Source organism: Cyphellophora attinorum, assembly GCF_001299255.1.
Source record: "Cyphellophora attinorum strain CBS 131958 chromosome Unknown Contig3, whole genome shotgun sequence".
NCBI lineage: Eukaryota > Fungi > Ascomycota > Eurotiomycetes > Chaetothyriales > Cyphellophoraceae > Cyphellophora > Cyphellophora attinorum.
Genome location: NW_017253231.1, coordinates 631,404 through 651,812, shown reverse-complemented (window position 1 = coordinate 651,812; position 20,409 = coordinate 631,404). Strand labels below are relative to the sequence as shown.

Sequence of the window (20,409 nt, the reverse complement as noted above, 5' to 3'; positions counted from 1 at the left end):
ATCCAGAATCGATACGAGTATTCGTGCAGAAACATGTTAATAACCGCGACATGATGCAAGAGTACCTCCACCACATCACTGAGTTTCCGCATCTGGCTGGGTCGGAGGGAAGCTATGTCCTGGCTGAGTGGATCGCGGAGGTGTTCAAGACGGCAGAGTTGGAGGGAGTGGACATGGAGAGGTTTGATGTGTACATGAACTATCCACGGAAGGGTGGGCGGCAGGTGGCGATCGTGGAGCCAGAGGAGATGAAGTGGGTGGCGCCGTTGGAGGAGAACGGAGAGTCTGTGGGTGTGTTTCACGGGCATGGGAGAGGTGGGAACGTCAAGGGACCGATTGTATACGCGAACTATGGGTCCAGGGATGATTTCAAGAAGTTGAAGGACGAGGGGATCGATGTCAAGGGCGCAGTGGTGTTGGTGAGGTATTACGGCACGACAGAGGACGCTGGTGCGAAAATCAAGGCAGCGGAGATGGCTGGCGCAGTCGGCGCAGTGCTGTACTCGGATCCTGGCGACATTGGCTACGTTTTAGGACAAACATTCCCTCAAGGACAATTCTTGCCCGAGGACGGTGTTCAGCGTGACTCTGTGTCGTTGCAGTCTTGGGTGGTCGGTGATATACTCAGCCCTGGATGGGCCTCGACACCTGGCGAGCCGAATCGGATAGATCCCAGCAACATTACCGGACTCACCACGATACCTTCATTGCCGATTTCCTGGTGGGACGCGAAACATCTCTTCGAATCAATGAAAGGTCTCGGCAAGCAGATGAACCGCGACTGGCAAGGCGACAAGGATTTCGAATACTGGACTGGAGACAAGAACTCACCGGTGGTCCACGTGAAGGTCGAGCAGGATGAGGAGCCTCGACAGGGCATCTACAATGTATTAGGCAAGATCACGGGCTGGGAGCAGCCAGACAAGAAAATTATTGTTGGCAGTCAGCGCGATGCTTGGTGCGTAGGCGCGGGACCCGCAACGGGGACAGCTATCATGTTGGATGTTGTTCGCATCTTTGGTGAGCTACGACGGCTTAGTTGGCGACCGCTCCGAACGATCGAATTCGCCAGCTGGGATAGTTCTGCATTCAACCTAGAAGGCAGTACGGAACATGTGGAGAACAGGATCGAGGAACTACGGCGGAACGGCATCGCTTACATCAACATCGATACCGCCATCACTGGACCAGACTTCACTGTGCATGGCTCGCCTTTGTTGCGACGACCTATCATGGAAGCGACTGGTAGACTCCGCGACCCCTCGACCTTCGACAACGAAGACTCAGCTAAGAGCGTCAAAGACGCGTGGCACGACGCCGGAGGTCATATGATCACTCCCGCTGGCCGCGAAGATACTCTCCCTTTCCAGAGCTTCGCGGGCATGTCCTCGCTCAACGTCGCTTTTTCGGGCAATCGCTCCTTAGCTGGCAGCTGCTACGACAATTACGACTGGATCACCACCGTCGACCCCGGCTTCTCCTACCACAAAGCCCTGGGCGAGATCTTCGCGCTCATCATCCTCGAACTCGCCGACAAGCCTCTCCTACCCTTTGACCTGCAATCCATGGCAGATGAGCTCGGCCGCGCGGTCACCAATCTGCACGAAAAGGCGCAAACCGTGTCGATGCAGCTCGATCTCAAACCCCTCGAAGACGCTATCGCTCTCCTCCAACAAGTCGCCGGACAAACCCGCGAGCTGGAGGAGATGTGGACGCGGCACGTCTTCAACCATGGCGGCTTCGAGGGTGCGCGGCACAGTGTCATGCGAATCTTGCACAATGATCGCGTGGCGCAGTTCGAGAAAGACCTGTTGGACCTTGACGAAGGAGGTGGACTGAAGGGGCGAGAGCAGTATAAAAGTTTGATCTTTGGGGTAGAGAAGTGGGATGCGACGAAGGGGGTGGTGTTTCCAGCGGTTGTAGATGCGATTGATGAAGGGGATAGAGGCGAGGCGCAGTTGATGGTGCAGGCTGTTGCAGATAAGTTGAGGGACGCTGCGGGTGGGTTGAGGCGGCCGCCTGGGGAAGAGGGCGATGAGGTTTGAGAGCACTGGGATGAGGTTGTGTGTATATACAGAGGAGCACTGTCAACAGAGACAGTGGCAACCTCGATAGCATGGCGAATGGCGCTGTAAATAAGGGGCTGCTTGGAGCATTTCGAGCTGGTTTGGAGGTATGTGCATAGTCTACGGTAGTCATCGCAAGTCTTTCCTGCAAGCCGACCTTCTTGGTCTGCGATCGCAACTTGCGCTCTTTCTGGATGGCTGGCCAATGAATGCTGTCCTGGACTCTGGAAGTCACACGTTAGCGCGTTGTCTAGCGACTCGTTTGCAAATCGTGGTCTTCACTTGTTGACATGTTTGGCGACTTTTGTGCTTGGAGCATTGTCTTCACTTGTCCGGTTGCTTGGCCGTCTCAAAAGCTTGCCTTGTTGTCTTGGACTTCCCGACACAATCAGATTGGAGTTGCCATCATGTTCATGGAAAGATCTTCGCTTCTCAATCCAGTCATTAGGATCACTGCAAAGGCTTCGCTCTCGGAAGAATCTTATCACCTCAAGGTCAGTAGGATCTGCCAGTCGCCATCTGTGGACCGCGGAGTGTCTCTAGTATCCGTACTGATGGTCACAGTCTTTCTCGACTTGGTGCTCAACAAGAATATGCCTGAGATGGAAATAGCTGCGCTCGAAAAAGCTCGGATTGAGCGAGTCGCCGCCATCGAAGCTGCGTCTCGGACCCCGGCAAACAAGTTCACCTCGCTCAATGCGCCCAATACAGGACTAGTCGACCTTCTCAAATCAGGCGGACTGAGCGACTTCAAGATCTGTTGCGGCGAGAGAGTCTTCCAAGTCCATCGTTCTCAGATCTACGCTCGATCCGACTATTTCAAATCGATCATCGATGGCGGCTTCCAAGAGAGCGCGGAGAGTTCTGTCACTCTTGAAGACACGACCCCTCTCGCAGTCGCAACGCTTCTGTTGATCATGTATGCCGGTCAGCCCGGGCTGTACCTCGACGAAGTCTACAAGGTGTGGCCCGACCTGAAGCCCGAGGCCAGCAGCACGGACTCGCAAGACAGCAAGGACGCGACCCAAGAGCACTTCAGTGCGGAGCTGCGGAATCTTGTGGACGTCTATATCCTCGCCGATAGGCTTATGATCAACGACTTCCAAGGTGCACTGGCTAAACACATCGTCAATCACATTGATTACGATTACTTCGTTACTGGAGAAGAGGTGCTGGAGACCCATACCGCACCCTTACTAGAGTACATCTTCAGCAACACGGCTACAGAGCATACGCTACTCAGACAGGAGGTAACGGTTCTATGCATGCGTAAACGCTTTCACATCTCGGAATCTCTTGGCAACGTTCTTGAAAGCCACGATCCTTATGGCTGGCGTCTCAGCGGTCGGATCTGCGCCATGGTAAAGGAACAGCACCACATGTTTGTAACAGAAGATTGGGAAGACGCCTGGAAGAGAAGCGGCTGGCCTGATGCTGCGAACTTTAGACATGACTGGTCACGATTTCTCGACACAACACTTTGGAAGTCGTTTGGTATGGAAGAACAGTCATAGGATTGCGCGATGGTCGTGTGAGCGGTGATCACCTGCCAAAGCAGGAGTGTCGGCACGCTCAAACACCCGTGGAAGATGGCAGTTGCCCGCTCCTCTGAAAGAGCTATGCCGTGCAGGTTGCAAGAGCTGCTCTGAGATGGGCGAAGATCAAAAGGGTGGGAGGAAATGCAGACAAGGAGGCTGGCAAATTCCTCAAGCATGGCTCGATCGCTACACTGACAAGAGATAAATGGGCATCTGCTCATTCGTGGTGTCGATAGCGCTGACAGCAGTGTCGGAGACGGCGAGAAAAACCATCCATGGATCGGCTACCGGGGCTGCGTCACGAATTGAAGATTTTACCGACGCTTTAGTACGGCTGGCTCACTAATGCCTGTGCGGTACTAGGACCATTTACTTCTCTGTGTCTGTATGGTGCAGTCACATCGTTAATAGGAGAGCAGTAGCCGAAGGCCTCCTCAGGACCTGTCTATCTCAATGTGTGCGCACCACCCGACAAGGCAGTCACAGCAGCGCTTTCGCTCAAAGTGAACCCGCTGCCACGCTGAACAATAGAATTCAGTATGACCTGACAGCAATGGAAAGGACATCCGTTGCCTGCCGCTGACCCTCATCGCTCTCGCTCTCCCGCACGCAACTCAGGAGCTTCAACCACTGCTCAACATCACACTAGCCGAGCCATTTCGTGGGCGATCTTGCAGGAGCGATTTCCGACTCGGCTTGAGGTGCAACTTCCTCGGACGAGGTTCGTCCTCTGACTCTCGACTGAAAATCGTGGCCGCTTCACATTCCAGTGTGACTTCACTTGTTAATTGCACTGCTTGCCTCTTCGCAAGGTACGATTCACTGTCGACTTCCAATCTATTTCAACGACAATTGAGATCGGTTCTTCTTCTTCTCCTTATCGCCAATGTCGCTCTCCTCAACTAGCTAGAGTTTCATTCTTTGTCCACATCCCAACAAGTGCGAGGACCGCTCCAGACACTGAGATGGACCTCGACACTCTAAGCAAGGCACGAGAGGAGCGTCTCAAATTTCTCGGCGACAATGTGAGGCATCCTCCAAAGCTAGGCCTGTCCGATCAGTCCGCAACAAACGCCAGAGACCTTCTCAGCAGTGGACATTTCAGCGATTTCACCATTCGATGCGACGCTGTCAGCTTCCCAGTCCACAAATCTATTCTATGGATGCAGTCCGGCTACTTCAAAGTGATCACTGGTGGTCCTTTCGAAGAGAGCAACACCAACGAGGTCACCCTGAAAGACACTCAGCCCCTCACGGTCGCAGTACTATTGCTTATGATCTACAGTGGCGACGACGGTCAGAATTTGGATCGGGCATACGAGGTGTGGCCTGCGCTAAAGCTCCCCGTGTACGAAGGAACAAGCGAGGAGCACAAGAACACATACCTGTCCACCCACTTTTACGATGAGCTCAAAACGCTGATCAACGTGTATGTGCTCGCGGACCGTCTGCTCGTTTCGCACATTGCAAACGCGGTCGCAAGATATCTTCTCGGTCAGATGGAAGGGGTTCTCTTTGCCGACTTCAAGCGCAAAATCTTCGGCCCCGGACTTCAAGCACTCCCCGACATACTCGAGCATATCTACAAAGTCACTCAAGCCGAAGACGTCAAGCTCCGAGAGGAGACAACCATGTTGTGCCTGCGGAACCAACACATACTGAAAAAAGCGTCGGGTGCAGTCGAAGTAATCGAGCAACATGATGGTCGAGCTTGGCGGATGGGAAAGAGAAGTGCCAAATTGATTCACGAGGTTCACGGGAAGCTGTTGTCTCGGTGTGCGGGCTCTTTCACTGGGGGCATCTACGTCACCACTGCAGAGTTCGAGAGAACAACGGGAAAGGAGTTGTGGACGCCATGGGGGATTTGAGGCACTGGATCGGACTTTGCGTACTTCGTGCTCCTAGTAAATATGGGTGGATAAGAGGACTCACTGCTGGGCCGAGTTTGAGTAATGGAACCGGCGGTCTAAAAAGACAGAAGGCAGCGGGCGTGCTGGGTTTGGCCAACTTGATCATGCCAGTGGTCTCATGTCGAGCACCACAGCAAAATCACTTTGAACGCGGCCGAATGTGCGTCACTGCTCTGCGGGAAGGCTGGTGAAAACTCTTCATTCTGCCTGCAGCGGATAGAAGGGACGGCACAGCAGAGATCTCGCACGAGAAGTAGCACAAGCAGTCGATTTTAAGAGAGAAAGGCTGTGCTGTCATTATTGCCTTCAAGAATTACGGCCTACACGATAGTCAGGTAGCAAGGGTTCGGCGTGCGAACCTGCTCATGAAGACCAGAATCTGATGTCAGAAATTGAGGCAGAGCACACAATTCGTTGGTTCTAATCAACAGAGCTACAGAACTGCCGCACACCCTGCTTGAAAGTATCGGTATAGATGAGAGCGCTGATCGGCGCCCTGTGTCCACGCGGAATCCTTACACACCTCTCCGCCGCACCTCGACCATGACACTAGGCAGCTTCCCAGCTATCCCACCTTCCCTCCCGCCCAAGCTCTTCCACCCGTTCGTCCTTTCCCACTTCTTCTCCCCATCCAGCCCCGGAAACAGTCCCGCTTTCACAGGTGAGAAGTCCCAGAGCGTGATGATACTCGCAACCGCCAACAAGATCTCGATGATGGCAAAGTTCTTGCCCTTGCAGACGCTCGCGCCGCCGCCCCAGGGGTGCGTTGTCAGGTAGGAGACGTCCACTTCGATCTTGTCCAACTCCTCGGACTTCTCCTCTTTCTCAAATCCAACGTCAGGAGCTGCCACGCCACCCTTCGTGCCTTTCTTCACCCAAAACCTCCGCGCGTCAAAACTCTCCGGATCCTCCCAATACCTCCCATCATAATTATGCAACCCATGCGGAATGACCACGAAATCACCATTCTTGATCGCATACGTCCTCGGATGTGCAGCACCGAACCGCGCCGCATCCTCGGCGCTTTCCGTCACAGTGAAGTCGTCAGTGACGAGCTTGTAGGTCATGCTGTCCTGCTGCATGCGCAGCACTTCGTGGAAGACACCGAGGAGGAGGGGCGTTTGTGTTCGGAGGGACTGGGCATTGATGGCGAGGCGTGGCTTCTCCTGTATGCCGCCGTGTGTTGCGCCGGAGTTGGTCTCGATACTGACGTACGGAGCAATCTCATCACGGACTTCCTTCAGGAGAACAGGATCCCGCATGATCTCCCATACCATCCAGAACACCAACCTTGGACTGTTTGTCTGCAGCGGCTGCACGATCGCCGCATTCCCCTTGGCCGCATTCAAACCTCGCTCCCACTCAGGCTTCACCTCATCAAAATCCCCTTCAGAGCCATACAGCAACACCCGCTCCGCCATAGGCTTACAAGTCTGTCCCACGTTCGCCCACACCGCCCCCGGATCCTCTCCCCTCGAGAGCTTCCAGTACGCGAGTGAGTGCTCGCGCATAGCCGTCACAATCCGATCCCGTGCACGTACCGCACTGGGAGCAAAAGACTGTGGCGGAAACCCCGCGAGCCATTGCTGCAGATACGTCTCTGACAAGAAATCATCCTCGATGATCGTCGGATGATTCAGCGCCAGATCGGGCGAGAAGAACGCGTCAAGCTAATATACGCGACGAAATTCCGTATCAAAAGCGCCATATCCGCCACCGCTGACCCAGCCGAGGTGCTCGTAACATTCGCAGCGCGCTCCCAGGGATGCTGATCAACAATCGAGTCTGAAAATGAGCACAGATCCGCCGTCTGCGTGCTCAACGCCGACGTGAAAGTCGGCACCAAATCATTCAACACGGTCGAGTGCATCATCGTAGCGAGGTACTTATGCAGCGTCTGGTACTTCTCCCGCGGCATATTCTCGTGGTAGCCGCCGTCGAGCCAGAAGTGAGACATGACGCGGAAGACGAAGGGCGAGAGGTCTAGCTTGTCGGCGACGCCTCGGGTGGTGAGTAGATGGTGGGAGATGGAGGGCGAGGTCGTGAAGTGGTGGCGGGAGTTAGCGACGCGGAGGGTGAACATTGCCGCGGTGGGGTTGGAGTGGGTGATAGAGGCGACATTGCGGCCTAGGTTGAGGAAGACGGTGGCGTTTTTGAGGAAGGGGATCGTGTAGGGGATTTCTGGTGGGGAGATGGGGTGGGTGGCATTGGCGATGGCGGTGGTTTGGGTGCGAAAGCGGAGTGTGGTGATTAGGCGGGTGGTGAGGAGGGTCAGGAGGATGAGGGTTGTGAGGAGGGTTGTGCGTGGGTATTGCCATAGTGTCTCTTGGAGGATGGTGGTCATGGCGGTAAGGTCGAGTGAGTCCAGCATGATGTTTGCGGGTGAGGCCCCTCAAAGTACCCAACTGAAGATGTCCTGCACGTCCGCTACGATGCAACTTCGAGACAGCTTCGAAGTGGCCTATTTGCGCGTCTTACAATTCCGACATGTCGAAGCCTTTCCTTAGTCCCTCTGATTCCAAGACATGTGTAAGATGTAGCACAAGAGAGCGACAGAAGCACAGGGATGTGGCGTCCAGAACAAAGCTTGCTAGCAACCCACGGACAGATCTCTTACCTCGTGGCCTGTAAACCTCCGCGCAAAAGCGAAGGAATCCTGCAGGATCTATGCAAGCATGCCTTAGAAGAAGAGAAAGTGCAGACAGTATTCTGTGTGGTCGATTGAAAGGTTTCAGTGGGACGCCTTATGTAGTAAGGTCGAGACCCTGAAGTTCAAGTTGTCTCCCGCGTCCCGAAAGGGATCTATCTATCTGTAGCTAATCTCTAGACCCGTCCGAAGTGTCGTACAGGCTCGTACTCACAAGCCATCCGATCAAGAAGCCATGCAGGCAAGTCGATGTACAAAAAAGTGGTGAACAAAATCCCGTCAGCGCCATCGCTATAAGCCAGATAATTCAGACCCAAATCCGTGATCTTCTTCGACTAAGCGACCTCATCACGACCTTCCACCCTTCCCACGACCGCCCTGAGCCCAGGGTGCCCACTCACCCGCTAGCCACGCCGCTCGGTCCGAGTCCGCCGGTGGCTGCATCACTGGCTCCCCAATCAGCTGAACACCCGCAAGCGCCGGGTCTGCATCTGCATCGGTCGCAGGTTGCGGAATCTCGGCCACGGGTGGTGACGATGGAGATGATGTTGGCACAGCAGGTATGTTGTGCCAGTTTTGCTGCTGTGTTGTACTAGGTGTTGGGCTTGGAGTTGAATTTGAAGTGGACGATGGCGTCGGTATCACAGTGGTGTAGTAATACGTTGTGTGCCACATCCCGTTGTCGTACGGTGTTGTCTGTGGAATTCCACTCGCAGACACAGTATCGGTCACCGTAACGATTTCTCGTGGCGGCGTGACGGTCGGCTGTGCGGGTGCTGCTGCAGGCTCAGTCACCGTCACAACCACCGTTGCCGGTGTCTCTTGGTCCGTTATTGTGATCGTGGCCAAATGCGTGGCAATGAGTGTCTCGGTCTGTGTCGCTGTTGGAGGCGGAGGCGGTGCATTATTCGGTACGTTGGCACTTGGACCGCCGTCGACCGGTACCACTGAGTATGATGCTGGTATAGGCTCTGGGTTGCGTATCTGAAGATCTTGTGGTAATGAGTCGTGGCCGTCCACAGACACGACGTTATATGTTGTGCTTCGGCGTGCGAAGAGGGGAAAGGCGCATGCTGTCGCTGCAAGGTTGGCGTATAGTATTGATCTCATGTTTATTCTGTATATGTATTGAGGTGGTGGGAAGGCTGTCGACAGGATGAGGAGGGAATGTTAGATCAGCAGTTGGATGGTCTAGTCCTCTACCCTCAAGCGATTCACTACGGTCAATGTTGTTGTAAGGGAATGTTGGATGAGCACGAGCAAGGTGGATGGGATAAGCGAGATTCCAACGTTTTTCTCTTGACTTGCCTGTTGATATTCATAACCGTACTGCCTCGCCATCATTGAGAGGCTGGTTGATTGCGCAGTTTGCGCCACTGCGCGCGCATGAACCTGGGATCAGGGTGTCGGAGCTGATGGGAAACTGAGAGGTTGACGCGACGCATCCGGCGGACCTTGGCAGATAACCGGGCTCTCATTGGCTGACTCAGCCCAGCCTTACCAATTTCCAGCCTCCAGCCTCGCCATTTTTCGCGTGAGACGGGACATCGAGGTCTAGACTTATTGCTGTTATTGGATGCAACTTGCACATGTCGATGTTCGCAACGGCCGACTTCCAGGAAATCGCTTCAAGGTCGAACCTTTGGCTTCCGAATTATGACCTTGTCGCCGTCGCGCGCCCAGCCGACATCCTCCGCTTGGACAAGCTCTTCCCAACTCATGTCACTACCGTCGCTACCAGTCGTGCTGGAGAGAATCCATTGGAGATCGGTAGCCATATATGTGCGGCCGATGGCCTTCAGTACAGGCTTGCGGATCGTCTCGGCGTGCCAGTGTAGCATTGCTCGCAAATAACCATCCACTATCCTGCGGGTGCGCCAGAAAACAATCCAATTGTTGGTGACTACAGCGTGGAGAATGGCGTCGACCCTGCGGTTCTCATATCCAAACCTGACGCGACTGTTGTGACGCAGAGCAAAGGCAGCTCCGAGATTGTTCTGACGGGTGCCCAGATCCAGGATGAGATACGATGTCATCTCAAATAGCTCCGACTTGGGGAGTGGGAACTCTTGAGAATGCAGACGCGATAGCAGGTATATCAGAGACGGCAGGTATGATTCCCAATGATGAGCCAAAATCGCCACTCGGATATTGAAGACATGGACTCGCTGTGCCAAGACAGGTGAGCTTCTGGTCGATGACGAACCAAGTATTCCTTCCCGCAGTTTGCGAAGTGCAGTCAAGATCAGCTGAAGTTCTTGCGGCGGTGACGCCCCCCAATGGTTGGCATCCTTGGGTGGAGACGGTGTCAGAGGTCTGCTCTCACCCGGGAGCAAAGCCTTGCGGTCGTTGTGATCATTGTTTGGCGCAATCGAGAGCGACGCAAAGGCTGAGTCTAGATCCTTCGAGTGCTGTGAGCAGAATTGCATATAACGGGCGACAATTTTGTCGTAGAATGACTCTTGCGCCTTGCTGTCCAGTAGCCTGTGGTTCTGTTAGCCGTAAGTCAAGGACACAAGTGACTTGGTTGACCTGTTATCGCCCTTTGACACATAACCCATAACCTCCAAGGGGTCCTGCTTTACTGGTCTTAGGCGATTCCATGGCGCGGATGACTTCCGGCCCAGCGGGGGCTGCGAGTACGACATCGCATACCCTGCCCGCTAGAGGTGATGAGCTCTCCAACAAAGGAAAAGTGAGAACTCCGTAGTTGCTCATATACTCGACATCGTACCACGAACGACAGGAACGACCGTCCCTTGGAGACAGGTGATGAGGCAACCGCAAGGCAGCGGGGCCATACCTGAAGAAGGGACGATCCTCCACAGCCGTATTTCGTATTGCTATTTCCTCGACTTCCAGTCCAGTTCTTAAAGCTCAACGGTTTCGAAAAGCCTATAATGGGAATCTTTTTCTCTGTTGAAATGGATCTACATATCTAAGTCGGCCTTACGTCGCGGTTGATCTCTTGACCTCGACCAGAAGACGACTTTGCGCAAGGACAAATCACTCTGCAATCCACCTTGATCAGAGAGAACAAATTGCAGCGGCCTTCACTCTGGCTGGGCAACGATTCCGCTATGGGGACAAAGACGTCAGGAGCAGACTCCAAAGCTACTAAAGATACACTGCTGGAGGACTCCTGGTCTTCGCTAGTCAGCTGGGAGGACGTCCCAAAATGGCTGCAGGACAACGCCCACATACATTCATCGTATCGGAAGGCGTCCAACAGCTACAAACGCTCATTCGCCAGCATCTTCCATGTACATAACGAGACTGTCAACATCTGGACCCATCTAGTACCAGGTCTGATCAGTCTTCCCTCCGGGTGGGCCCTCTACTCAGTCCTGAAGCCTCGATACGATCGAGCAACCACAGCAGACGTTGTGGCTATGGGCTGCTTTTTCGCAGGGGCCGCCTTGTGTCTGGGAATGAGTGCCACTTATCATACTGTATCGAACCACTCTCCCAAAGTTGCCAGGTTCTGGAATCAGCTTGACTATGCCGGGATTGCCATGCTCATCACAGGCAGCTTCGTGCCGAGCGTGTACTATGGCTTCTTCTGTGACGCGTTCAAGCAGCGACTGTACTGGACCATGGTGAGTCTTCGATCCGGGGCGGCCTCTGTGAATGGAAGTTGACCTACCACAGATTTGCTCGCTGGGCGTAGCCTGCACTGCAGTATCTGTAATGTCCCGCTTCCGAACGCCTGCTTGGAGGCCTATCAGAGCAGGCATGTTCGTTTGCATGGGTCTGAGTGCTGTCATTCCGGTAATTGACGGGCTGCTGTCATATGGCTTTCATCAGATGCGACTCCAGATAGGTCTGTCCTGGCTGGTGACTCAAGGCGTGTTGTATGTGCTAGGCGCCGGGCTGTACGCGGTATGCCTCCTATACACAGATAGCGACTACACATGCTGATCTGAGACAGATGCGATGGCCTGAGAGGACGGCACCAGGCAAGTACGATCTCATCGGCTCGAGCCACCAGATCTTCCACGTATTGGTCGTCCTTGCGGCAACTGCACATCTCATAGGGTTGCTTAAAGCATTTGACTACCGACACAGCATTGCCGGATCCTGTCTGCTTGGCTCATAGCTTGAAATCAATATTAGTGAATATCCTGCCATGGCCTTGTCCCTCATGCTGTTGTTGTGCAATCCTATCGGCTAGCGTCAACTTCAATTCTCTCGAGCGGTCAGTAGTCAGATCATAGATCGTCGCAAGATTGATAGTCAGCGTCTGGAAAGAGTAGCCTTCGTCGACCAAACCCTCCAGAACCTCTCTAGCTTTCCGAATATCGCTCCGATAGAGGAGCGCCACGGCCAGATTCTGCTTCGCCAGCGCCGCCAAGTTGCTGGACGTGTTTAATGGGCTTTGGAGTAGCTCAATCGCTGTGTCGAACTGGCCTTCAGCTACAGCAAGCAGTGATTGTAAGATCGCCTTCTCGGCATCACCACAATGGGCACTGTCAACCGCCTTTTTTGCTTCGCCTAGCAAACCCATTCGGACACACAGTATCGCGTTTCGCATCGTCCATGCAGCGACAGAGCCATTCTCGGCAGGCTTCATCGAGTTGAGCGTGCGTCTCGCACAGTCTAGGTCGCCCATATCGATTAAAGCGTTGACAACCCGGATGCCAAGCTCCTCGAGCCGTGTACCCCAAAGCTGCCGTTCCGCTTCCGAAAGTGAAGGCGATGCGAGGAAATCCCTGCACTCAGTTGCCAAGTCATATAGAGCAGACACGCCCCTCCTAGGGTCTGAGAAGCCTATACTTTGCAGTCGCAATGCTTGTATTCGTAGATGCCAGGGAACAATGTGCTTTGGTAGAGACCTAGCCCCTGACGTCTCCGCATTCTCGCCATCACCTGCTGCCTCGGGCGGTAGATCTGAGTAGTAAAACGTAGATCCCAGATCCTCTAGCGCTTTGGATTCTTGCGCAGCGAGAGCGACGTTGCCAGATAGCTCCAGACAGGAGTATCGTATGGCTAGTAGTCGGAAGATGGATCTCTGGTCCGTGGGTGCTACAGCGCCTGAGATCAGGACGAGACCAGCTAGGTGAGCCGCTTGGAGGTAGTCACACTCCGCCAACAAGTGATCAATCTGCTTGAATGCCTCCGTCAATTTCGCAGTCGATGGGAGCGGTGGCGGCAGTGGCCTCCGGAAAGGACTTGGAATCTCCAGCTGAGATAGTGGATGGTAAATGCTTGACTCAAGGAGGAAGGACAGGTCGCGGTCATCTTGCGGCTGGTCGGAGTCATTGGCGCCATCGAACTGTGTGACTGTTGCTATCGACGGAGCAGTCTCAGTATTGGTAGTGATCGCTGCGGGAGGAAGCGGTGAATGGGACCTGATATCGACTGGCGACCTCACAGCAGAGCTGGCGAGAGACGAGGTTGGTGACAGCGGATCATCTTCGGCGTCAAGCGGACCTCGTGTACTACGTCGAGGGAGAGCCGCTCGCGTTGATGGCTTGCGAGCATGAGACGCCATCTCATAGCATCATCCAGCATTTATGCCATGGGTCTATAGTGCTGAGGATGGTCGTCGTTGTCGACCCATAGGATATGGCGGAGATTGTCGGGGATATGCTCCTGCCAAGTCCAACGCGAGAACCACGTCCCGTGAATGGAATACATGTTCAGCTGCTCCTCCTTCGGCTCTGATCTTTTGCTATTTCGCTGCAGCCACTGTTCAAGCTCATCGGTCAGCGCCCGCAGACAACATGGCGCCCAAAAAGAACAAATACTCGGTAATACTACCAACCTACAATGAACGCCAGAACCTCCCCATCCTGGTGCAGATGCTCGACGATGTATTCAAGAAGGAGTATGCATCCCCCATAGCACCATCCTCCACACCATCCACTAACAACACCCTCGCAGAAAGATCGACTACGAAATCATAATCGTCGACGACGCCTCCCCCGACGGCACCCTCGACCGCGCCAAACAACTCCAAAAAGCTTTCGGCTCCTCGCATATCATCCTCAAGCCCCGCGCCGGCAAGCTCGGCCTGGGCACCGCCTACGTGCACGGCCTACAGTTCGTGACCGGCACGCACGTCATCATCATGGATGCCGACTTCTCTCACCATCCGAAGTTCATCCCGCACTTCATCAAGATCCAGGAGGAAACGAATTGCGATATTGTAACGGGGACACGGTATCGAAGCAATAGGGGACTGATCGGGGGTGTATATGGATGGGACGCGAAGCGGAAGTTGACGAGTTGTGGAGCGAATATTCTGGCGGATTTCTTGTTGGCGCCGGGCGTGAGTGATCTGACGGGGAGTTTCAGGTTGTATAAGAAGGAGGCGCTGGTCAAGGTTATTGAGACGACAGAGTCAAAAGGGTATACATTTCAGATGGAGATGATGACGAGGGCCAAGGCTATGGGAATGAAGGTCGAGGAGTGCCCGATTACGTTTGTAGATCGGTTGTATGGTGATAGTAAGCTTGGTGGTGAGGAGATCGCAGAATACCTCAAAGGCTTGTTATGGCTGTGGTGGACAGTCTAGGGAAGCTGAGACAGATGGTACTGTGTGGCATTTCTGGAGCAGCATGGTGTTCCGGATGGACTAAAACGAACGCATCAACATATCGCTGTACCAATACATTCTTGGCTGGCGGACGAAGCCCGTCCTGCTCATTAATCACCCGATCTGATCAAATGATTTCTGTAGATATGTATCATATTTCTTCGATCTACCCGACTGTTCATTTACCGCAAGCAAGAGTACCGACATCGACCCCAAGCCGGATGACAAGCTTCCTCTAAACCGGGTAACGAGTGGCTTCTACCTAGACCGGATGACTGGGCCTCAACTTTTGGACCGGTTGACTACCCTTCAATCGAATGCGCCTTCAAGTCATCCTGAAGCCGTGGCTTCAACCAAGCTCCACGTACCAGCAATACATTGACATGGGGGTCGGAGACACAGCGGCAAAGAAGGCCAATTGTATGTATATACTCATAACAGATCTACGGTCAACAGAATGTCCGGCATTCTAGTTACTGCAAGCAAGCATGCGTCCTCATACAGTCACCGATGCCCAGCACAGACTGCGTCCACTCCAAACGATTTCTGCCACGCTTCTGAGTCTATAGAAGACCTTAGACCGGCAACTAAGGCTTCACCTTTTCCGGAAAGGCATACAGTCGTGCCAGCACGGACCCTGTTGTAGAAGAGACTCACTGCCTTGGCGTTCTGAGTTGGCAGTTTCGGTGATCAAACCCCTGGTCTCGGTGCATCCGACTAAGTACCTTCAGCCGCTCGATGACTGGCTGGATAGTGTCGCAATTGGGCCAGCCCGTAGGCAGTGAACTTGTTGTGACCAACATGTGTCGAGGCCGCAGGGTGCATGAGATTTGGATCGAAGGCGTATGGATCTGGCACCGTGTTGTCGCCATACCCATTGGCGGAACGGTACTGAGAATGAAGGTATTGGGAAACACCGGGATGGACGTGAGTGGGAGTCCCCTGAGTGCCAGCAAATGTGTTTGACGTGTTATCTGGAGCAGATTCGGGGATGTCGTGGGACTGAGACTGCAGCTTCGGCTTGATTGGGCGGTAGCGGGCGTCCCATCTGCCGTCGGATGTACTGTTCACCGGCGTAGGTGTCATTGTGCGCGATTTGCTGTGAACCTGACGCGGGACGCGAATCTCTGCATTGAGGTGTACAGGAGATTGCTCGGCTCCGTGAGCAGGCGCGTCCCAGAGGGTCTGTCGACGCTCAGCACCATGACTCGTGCTGTTCTCATGGTTGATCCTGGCCTGTCTGTTGCGAAATGCTGCGAGGCAGCCCGGCTCGCGACATTCGTACGGCGTTTCCCCGGTGTGTATATTGTTGTGGTCTTTCAGAGCGGAACGGGACGAGAGAATTTTACCACAGTCTTCGCACTCGCACGGATCCCGTTGAACTTTCGCCATTTCAAGGTAGCGAAATGGTAACCAAGGTATTCAGGTACTAGACGAAGGATCATATCAGAGGAGGGCGCCAGATCGCGTTGCTTCGATGTTTATACTGTCTGCAGAGCGCTGTAATTCCAGTCTCTGAGGGGCCTGTTACAGCACCCAAAACAAACAACATCACAAGATGGCAGTATAGCACGCTTGCAGCGTCTCGTCAGTGCTTATGCTCCTGTCGATGAGACTGTTGGTGTCGTTGGATGGCATGTCTGATGCTGGGGACATGGGGCTGCCCTCGAATGATAGCTGAGCGGTGGACGTCGTAATGGCAGCAAAGTTCAGATACCGAATGCGATAGGTGCCACTGTAGGGCAGGCGAGCGCGGCCAGCCACCCGAACAGGGTGTGCCGTAATTGTCGAAAGTTCTGATTCATGCCTCCGCCGTTAGCCGCATCCTGCGTACATCCCAGTGCGCCTTCTGCGACTTCGACTGCTGAGCGGAGTACCAAGCAAGCAGCTATTATATGGCAGTGATCTGTGCCAGGGCAAGGCTGTACTGGAGAGTGAACTGTGAGTCTAGCTGCGAGACCTAAGAGCTGCTAAATCTGGTTCAGCTGCACCGACTCATAATCCATTGTCTGCAGGCCAGAACTGCGTCGAATGTCACTTCCAACAGTGGGCTGGTGAGTGTGTATCTCCTATATTCAACCGCGTAGCATGTAGAATATCATTGTGACAATTCTGTGGCTTGCTGAGTCACGTGCTCAAACGATGGACCGCCACTCGTGTTCGTGCATAGGCAAGCCTCGTCGGAATCCGACCTGTCGATCCCAGTTGTTCAAAATCGCGACGAGCAAGAAGTACCCGGACCATGGAGTAGCGCGATACATTGCCAGCAACACGATCTGTTAGCTTGTTTGGCTGGCATAGCGTCCACGCAAGTCCCTTGACGCGACCAATGCTGGCTCCATCACAGCTGGGTGTAAGAGGACAAAGAGCCGAGACTACGGCTCGCCGCGACCCGTTGCCAGAACAGGAGTACAAAACTGTCAATGGCGTCAGTTGATTCCTGCTGGTGGAGTTAGCATTGGATGAACGCAAAGTACTATCTTCTCTCCGGCACAAAATAAACGTCGATGCTGTTGCCTCGGACAAGACGCTTTAGATGGTGCTGTTGATTGGGCGGGACGCGTCCATCAGCTTGTGTGTTGACGTCGATCACGCCCGCGAATGCGGTCGCAACACCGGAGGCGCGTCTTCAGCCAATGGAGATCTAGTCAGGAATGGTTCGCATGGCCATTCTGTTGTCAACAAAGACCAGGGGCGTTCGTTGCAGAGACTTGGCGGGAGTTCTGATACGTGTGTTGTCGCGCAAGTACTCAGGCTATGCTTCACACGACAACAAACCGTGCAGACAGGATTGAATCCTTGTTCTGGCAGGGTTCGCTCTCACTCCCCGAGACTTGATCGATCCCCGATGGGGGCTTGGTCGAATTGCTTCATTTTGCAGAGCTAGCCTGTTTGTGCGCACTGCTCGGGTATAGGTGGTGCGCATGTGGTCCACCACTTGCTATCACATGCGTAGATCAAGACCAAGAATGCCCTCTTAACTCCCATCTCATTCAGATAACAACGACCCGTCCAAGCAGCCAGCTCATCCAGCACGGTCAGGAAGAGGAGGTCATTGATCGTCATCCTGTCCCACCTTCCCATACCGCCCTTTGCCTCCGTCATCACTCCGATCTCGCCTCGAGCGCGACACCATCCGACCGATCCAGCCTCCAAGCCCTTCTCCTTCCGCTTGCCTGCCACGGCTAGTGCTTTCCATCGGACGTCCATCTGGGCCAATCTCCAGGTTGGGCGGGTCGATGTCGAGACCAGGAATAGCGTCCTGGGCTGAAAAGCCACCGGGCGCACGTCCGCCTTGTCGAATATCGATGGAAGATGGCGATCCCATTCCCATGAGCGTCGTGCTCTTGCGCTTGGGACACCGGTGTAGGCATCGCAGTCGTTGCATCACCGAAGAGTGCATTCATGTCTTCGAGACGCACGTTCGCAGTCTCTGGATATAGGAAGTAGACTTCATGTGTTAGCTATGGTGTCGTCGCAGGAAATAAGGGACTCTTACCAAGGACAAAGCTGACAGCGCAGAAGAATGCATGCATCAAGTACAAACGCCATTTGATCGCCTCTTGCAGGACTGGCGTCACTTCACCCACCAAGAAATTGAAAGCCCAGTTGCTAGCCGTGCTTAAGCTTGCGCCTTTTGCTCGTATGCTGAGAGGTAGGATCTCTGGCGGGTATAACCATGGGATCGGGCCCCAGCTGGCACCGAATGCGGCATTATATATCATGACGAAGATGACGACGAGAGTAGGCGTTGACGGAATGTCGAGAAAGAGGAAGAATGAGATGGCCGATAAGGAGAGTATCATGGCCACCGCTCCATTGAGCAGAATCGGGCGCCTGCCCCATTTGTCGACAACATACCATGGCGGTATCGTCGAAGCCAGATAAGTGAAGGAATTGATGCCGGTCATGAGAATCGCATCCCGACCATACCAGCCAGCCGACTCGAATACCAATGGTGCATAGTATGAGATGACGTTGATACCGTTCAGCTGTGCAAACGCCTGCGCTGACATGGCGATGAACACGCGCCGGTAGTATCGCCTGAACATGTCTGTGTAACTGCGTTCACCTTCTTGCCGTTGTATGAGGACGTTCATCTTGATCTCACGATACTCTTGGCGAGCCTTGTCGTTGTGTATGTCGCCTTTCCCGTACAAGTTGGCAATGACGATGATACCTTCCTCGTCGTGATCGTTATCAAGGAGCCATCTCGGTGACTCGCAAATGATCAGACTGCCGAAGCCCAGAAGTGCACCCATGAAACACTGCATTAGCAGAGGTATGCGCCAAGCAAAGTCGCTTTTGATGTAGCTGCAGAAGTAGTCGACCCAAACACTGGCAGCATAACCGCAAATGTTTCCAGTGAATTCTATGCACGCGAGTTTACCGCGGTTATGGGGCGGGCTGATCTCGGATTGGTACACCGGTACAATTGTCGATAGAGCACCAACACCCAAACCGGCAATGATTCTTCCCAACATCATCATTGGCATGCCATTGGCGAATGTCTGAAGCATACCTCCAACAAAGAAGATCATGGCTCCGTATAAAATCGTCCTGCGTCGGCCAATGAGATCACCAATTCGCCCGACCGAAAGCGAGGCGATAAGAGCACCGACTTCAAGGATAGCCACCATCGTACCAATCTCGGCGCGTGAGGGCTGGTTGAAGTAGTCCCGGAAATAAGCTCCAGTAATGATGCCTGACATAACACCCTGATCATATCCAAACAGGAAGACGCCTAACGACACAAACACGCTCGTGAAATAGAGCAACGGCTTACCGACCAAGCCCCTCGACCGGGCGGTCTGCGGATCGCCTGGAGACATGATGACTGCGAGGATCTTCTCTGCTCTCGAGATGTACCTCGGTGGAGGTTCAGGAATGCGGACAGCCTCTTTATCTATGCCACCGTGAGCACTTGATGCTCCGGAGCCGGTTTGGCCTTGAAAAGCGACTCTCTTCCTTCGACCTCCACCGGGCCGCCCTGTAAGACTCTGGCCTTCAGGATTGAGCGGGTCAAGCTCAATTCGGAATGGGTCTTCTTCGTTGGCAAGTTGCTCTGCAATATCACCAGTATCACTCCACAACGAGAAGTCGTCTGATGGGGTCGCCGAAGAATATGAACTGCGCCGCAGCTGCTTCTCTTTCTCTGATTCTCTCGGCAGAGACACTGTTGCGGATGCGGTGGACTCGTCTGGATCGTCGTGCGAGCGAGAAGACAGTGACCGCCGATGAAGTGTAGAGGGACGGTCTCGCCGAGATGGACTAATTTTGCCGGAGGTAAGGGCGATCGGCTGACCACCCGTTCAGCAGACCGATGAGGATGACCTGGCGAGGATGAGGAAGTGCAGAAGTTACAAACGGTTACACTCCAGCTCTACAGACTGCAACAGGACCGGTGGAAGATCGGGATGCAAAGGCAGCATCCGATAGTGGAAGTTGGGGACGTCGCCTTGGGGACGTCAGAGCGGCTTGCACGCCGGAGCGAATGAATGGGAGCAGAAGGGAGCTGAGGGCGGACTGCGAAAGAAGTGGGGCACGAGGAATGTTGCTGGCATAAAACTCGGTGCTCCTTGTCGCTTAGGTAGTAGTCAATTGCCCAGATCCAAAAAACGCAGTGACATTGCAATATTGGAAATGATAGAGCAATCCGATGGGATGGATGATAGGGAATGCGGCCTGAACCCGGTGCGAAGCAGGA

General features: G+C 53.9%; 11 protein-coding genes across 11 annotated transcripts; 5 read left to right on the top strand and 6 right to left on the bottom strand.

The window, feature by feature from the left end:
* Nucleotides 1-53: 53 nt before the first annotated feature.
* Nucleotides 54-2,045, top strand: AB675_8509 (Inactive zinc metalloprotease; the record flags this gene model as incomplete). Its single annotated transcript, XM_018148960.1, has 1 exon — nt 54-2,045. One exon carries the CDS (start codon nt 54-56, stop codon nt 2,043-2,045), a length of 1,992 nt encoding a protein of 663 aa, XP_018004513.1.
* A 428-nt stretch (nt 2,046-2,473) lies between these two features.
* Nucleotides 2,474-3,580, top strand: AB675_8508 (uncharacterized protein; the record flags this gene model as incomplete). The annotated part of the gene is made up of 1 exon (XM_018148959.1): nt 2,474-3,580. The coding sequence occupies one exon, from the start codon at nt 2,474-2,476 to the stop codon at nt 3,578-3,580; it is 1,107 nt and encodes a 368-aa protein (XP_018004430.1).
* A 989-nt stretch (nt 3,581-4,569) lies between these two features.
* Nucleotides 4,570-5,472, top strand: AB675_8507 (uncharacterized protein; the record flags this gene model as incomplete). Its single annotated transcript, XM_018148958.1, has 1 exon — nt 4,570-5,472. One exon carries the CDS (start codon nt 4,570-4,572, stop codon nt 5,470-5,472), a length of 903 nt encoding a protein of 300 aa, XP_018004275.1.
* Nucleotides 5,473-6,029: 557 nt separating this feature from the next.
* Nucleotides 6,030-7,885, bottom strand: AB675_8506 (uncharacterized protein; the record flags this gene model as incomplete). Its single annotated transcript, XM_018148957.1, has 2 exons — nt 6,030-7,184; nt 7,232-7,885. 2 exons carry the CDS (start codon nt 7,883-7,885, stop codon nt 6,030-6,032), a joined length of 1,809 nt encoding a protein of 602 aa, XP_018004389.1.
* A 624-nt stretch (nt 7,886-8,509) lies between these two features.
* On the bottom strand, nt 8,510-9,271 carry AB675_8505 (uncharacterized protein; the record flags this gene model as incomplete). Its single annotated transcript, XM_018148956.1, has 1 exon — nt 8,510-9,271. The coding sequence occupies one exon, from the start codon at nt 9,269-9,271 to the stop codon at nt 8,510-8,512; it is 762 nt and encodes a 253-aa protein (XP_018004576.1).
* A 518-nt stretch (nt 9,272-9,789) lies between these two features.
* AB675_8504 (uncharacterized protein) lies at nt 9,790-10,809 on the bottom strand (the record flags this gene model as incomplete). The annotated part of the gene is made up of 2 exons (XM_018148955.1): nt 9,790-10,645; nt 10,694-10,809. The coding sequence occupies 2 exons, from the start codon at nt 10,807-10,809 to the stop codon at nt 9,790-9,792; spliced, it is 972 nt and encodes a 323-aa protein (XP_018004688.1).
* A 432-nt stretch (nt 10,810-11,241) lies between these two features.
* On the top strand, nt 11,242-12,082 carry AB675_8503 (Adiponectin receptor protein; the record flags this gene model as incomplete). The annotated part of the gene is made up of 2 exons (XM_018148954.1): nt 11,242-11,760; nt 11,813-12,082. The coding sequence occupies 2 exons, from the start codon at nt 11,242-11,244 to the stop codon at nt 12,080-12,082; spliced, it is 789 nt and encodes a 262-aa protein (XP_018004409.1).
* A 172-nt stretch (nt 12,083-12,254) lies between these two features.
* Nucleotides 12,255-13,655, bottom strand: AB675_8502 (uncharacterized protein; the record flags this gene model as incomplete). The annotated part of the gene is made up of 1 exon (XM_018148953.1): nt 12,255-13,655. One exon carries the CDS (start codon nt 13,653-13,655, stop codon nt 12,255-12,257), a length of 1,401 nt encoding a protein of 466 aa, XP_018004527.1.
* Nucleotides 13,656-13,887: 232 nt separating this feature from the next.
* Nucleotides 13,888-14,681, top strand: AB675_8501 (Dolichol-phosphate mannosyltransferase subunit 1; the record flags this gene model as incomplete). Its single annotated transcript, XM_018148952.1, has 2 exons — nt 13,888-13,991; nt 14,048-14,681. The coding sequence occupies 2 exons, from the start codon at nt 13,888-13,890 to the stop codon at nt 14,679-14,681; spliced, it is 738 nt and encodes a 245-aa protein (XP_018004579.1).
* Nucleotides 14,682-15,419: 738 nt separating this feature from the next.
* On the bottom strand, nt 15,420-15,788 carry AB675_8500 (uncharacterized protein; the record flags this gene model as incomplete). Its single annotated transcript, XM_018148951.1, has 1 exon — nt 15,420-15,788. One exon carries the CDS (start codon nt 15,786-15,788, stop codon nt 15,420-15,422), a length of 369 nt encoding a protein of 122 aa, XP_018004692.1.
* Nucleotides 15,789-17,585: 1,797 nt separating this feature from the next.
* Nucleotides 17,586-19,534, bottom strand: AB675_8499 (High-affinity glucose transporter; the record flags this gene model as incomplete). Its single annotated transcript, XM_018148948.1, has 3 exons — nt 17,586-17,964; nt 17,991-18,153; nt 18,202-19,534. 3 exons carry the CDS (start codon nt 19,532-19,534, stop codon nt 17,586-17,588), a joined length of 1,875 nt encoding a protein of 624 aa, XP_018004277.1.
* Between the last annotated feature and the right edge of the window lie 875 nt (nt 19,535-20,409).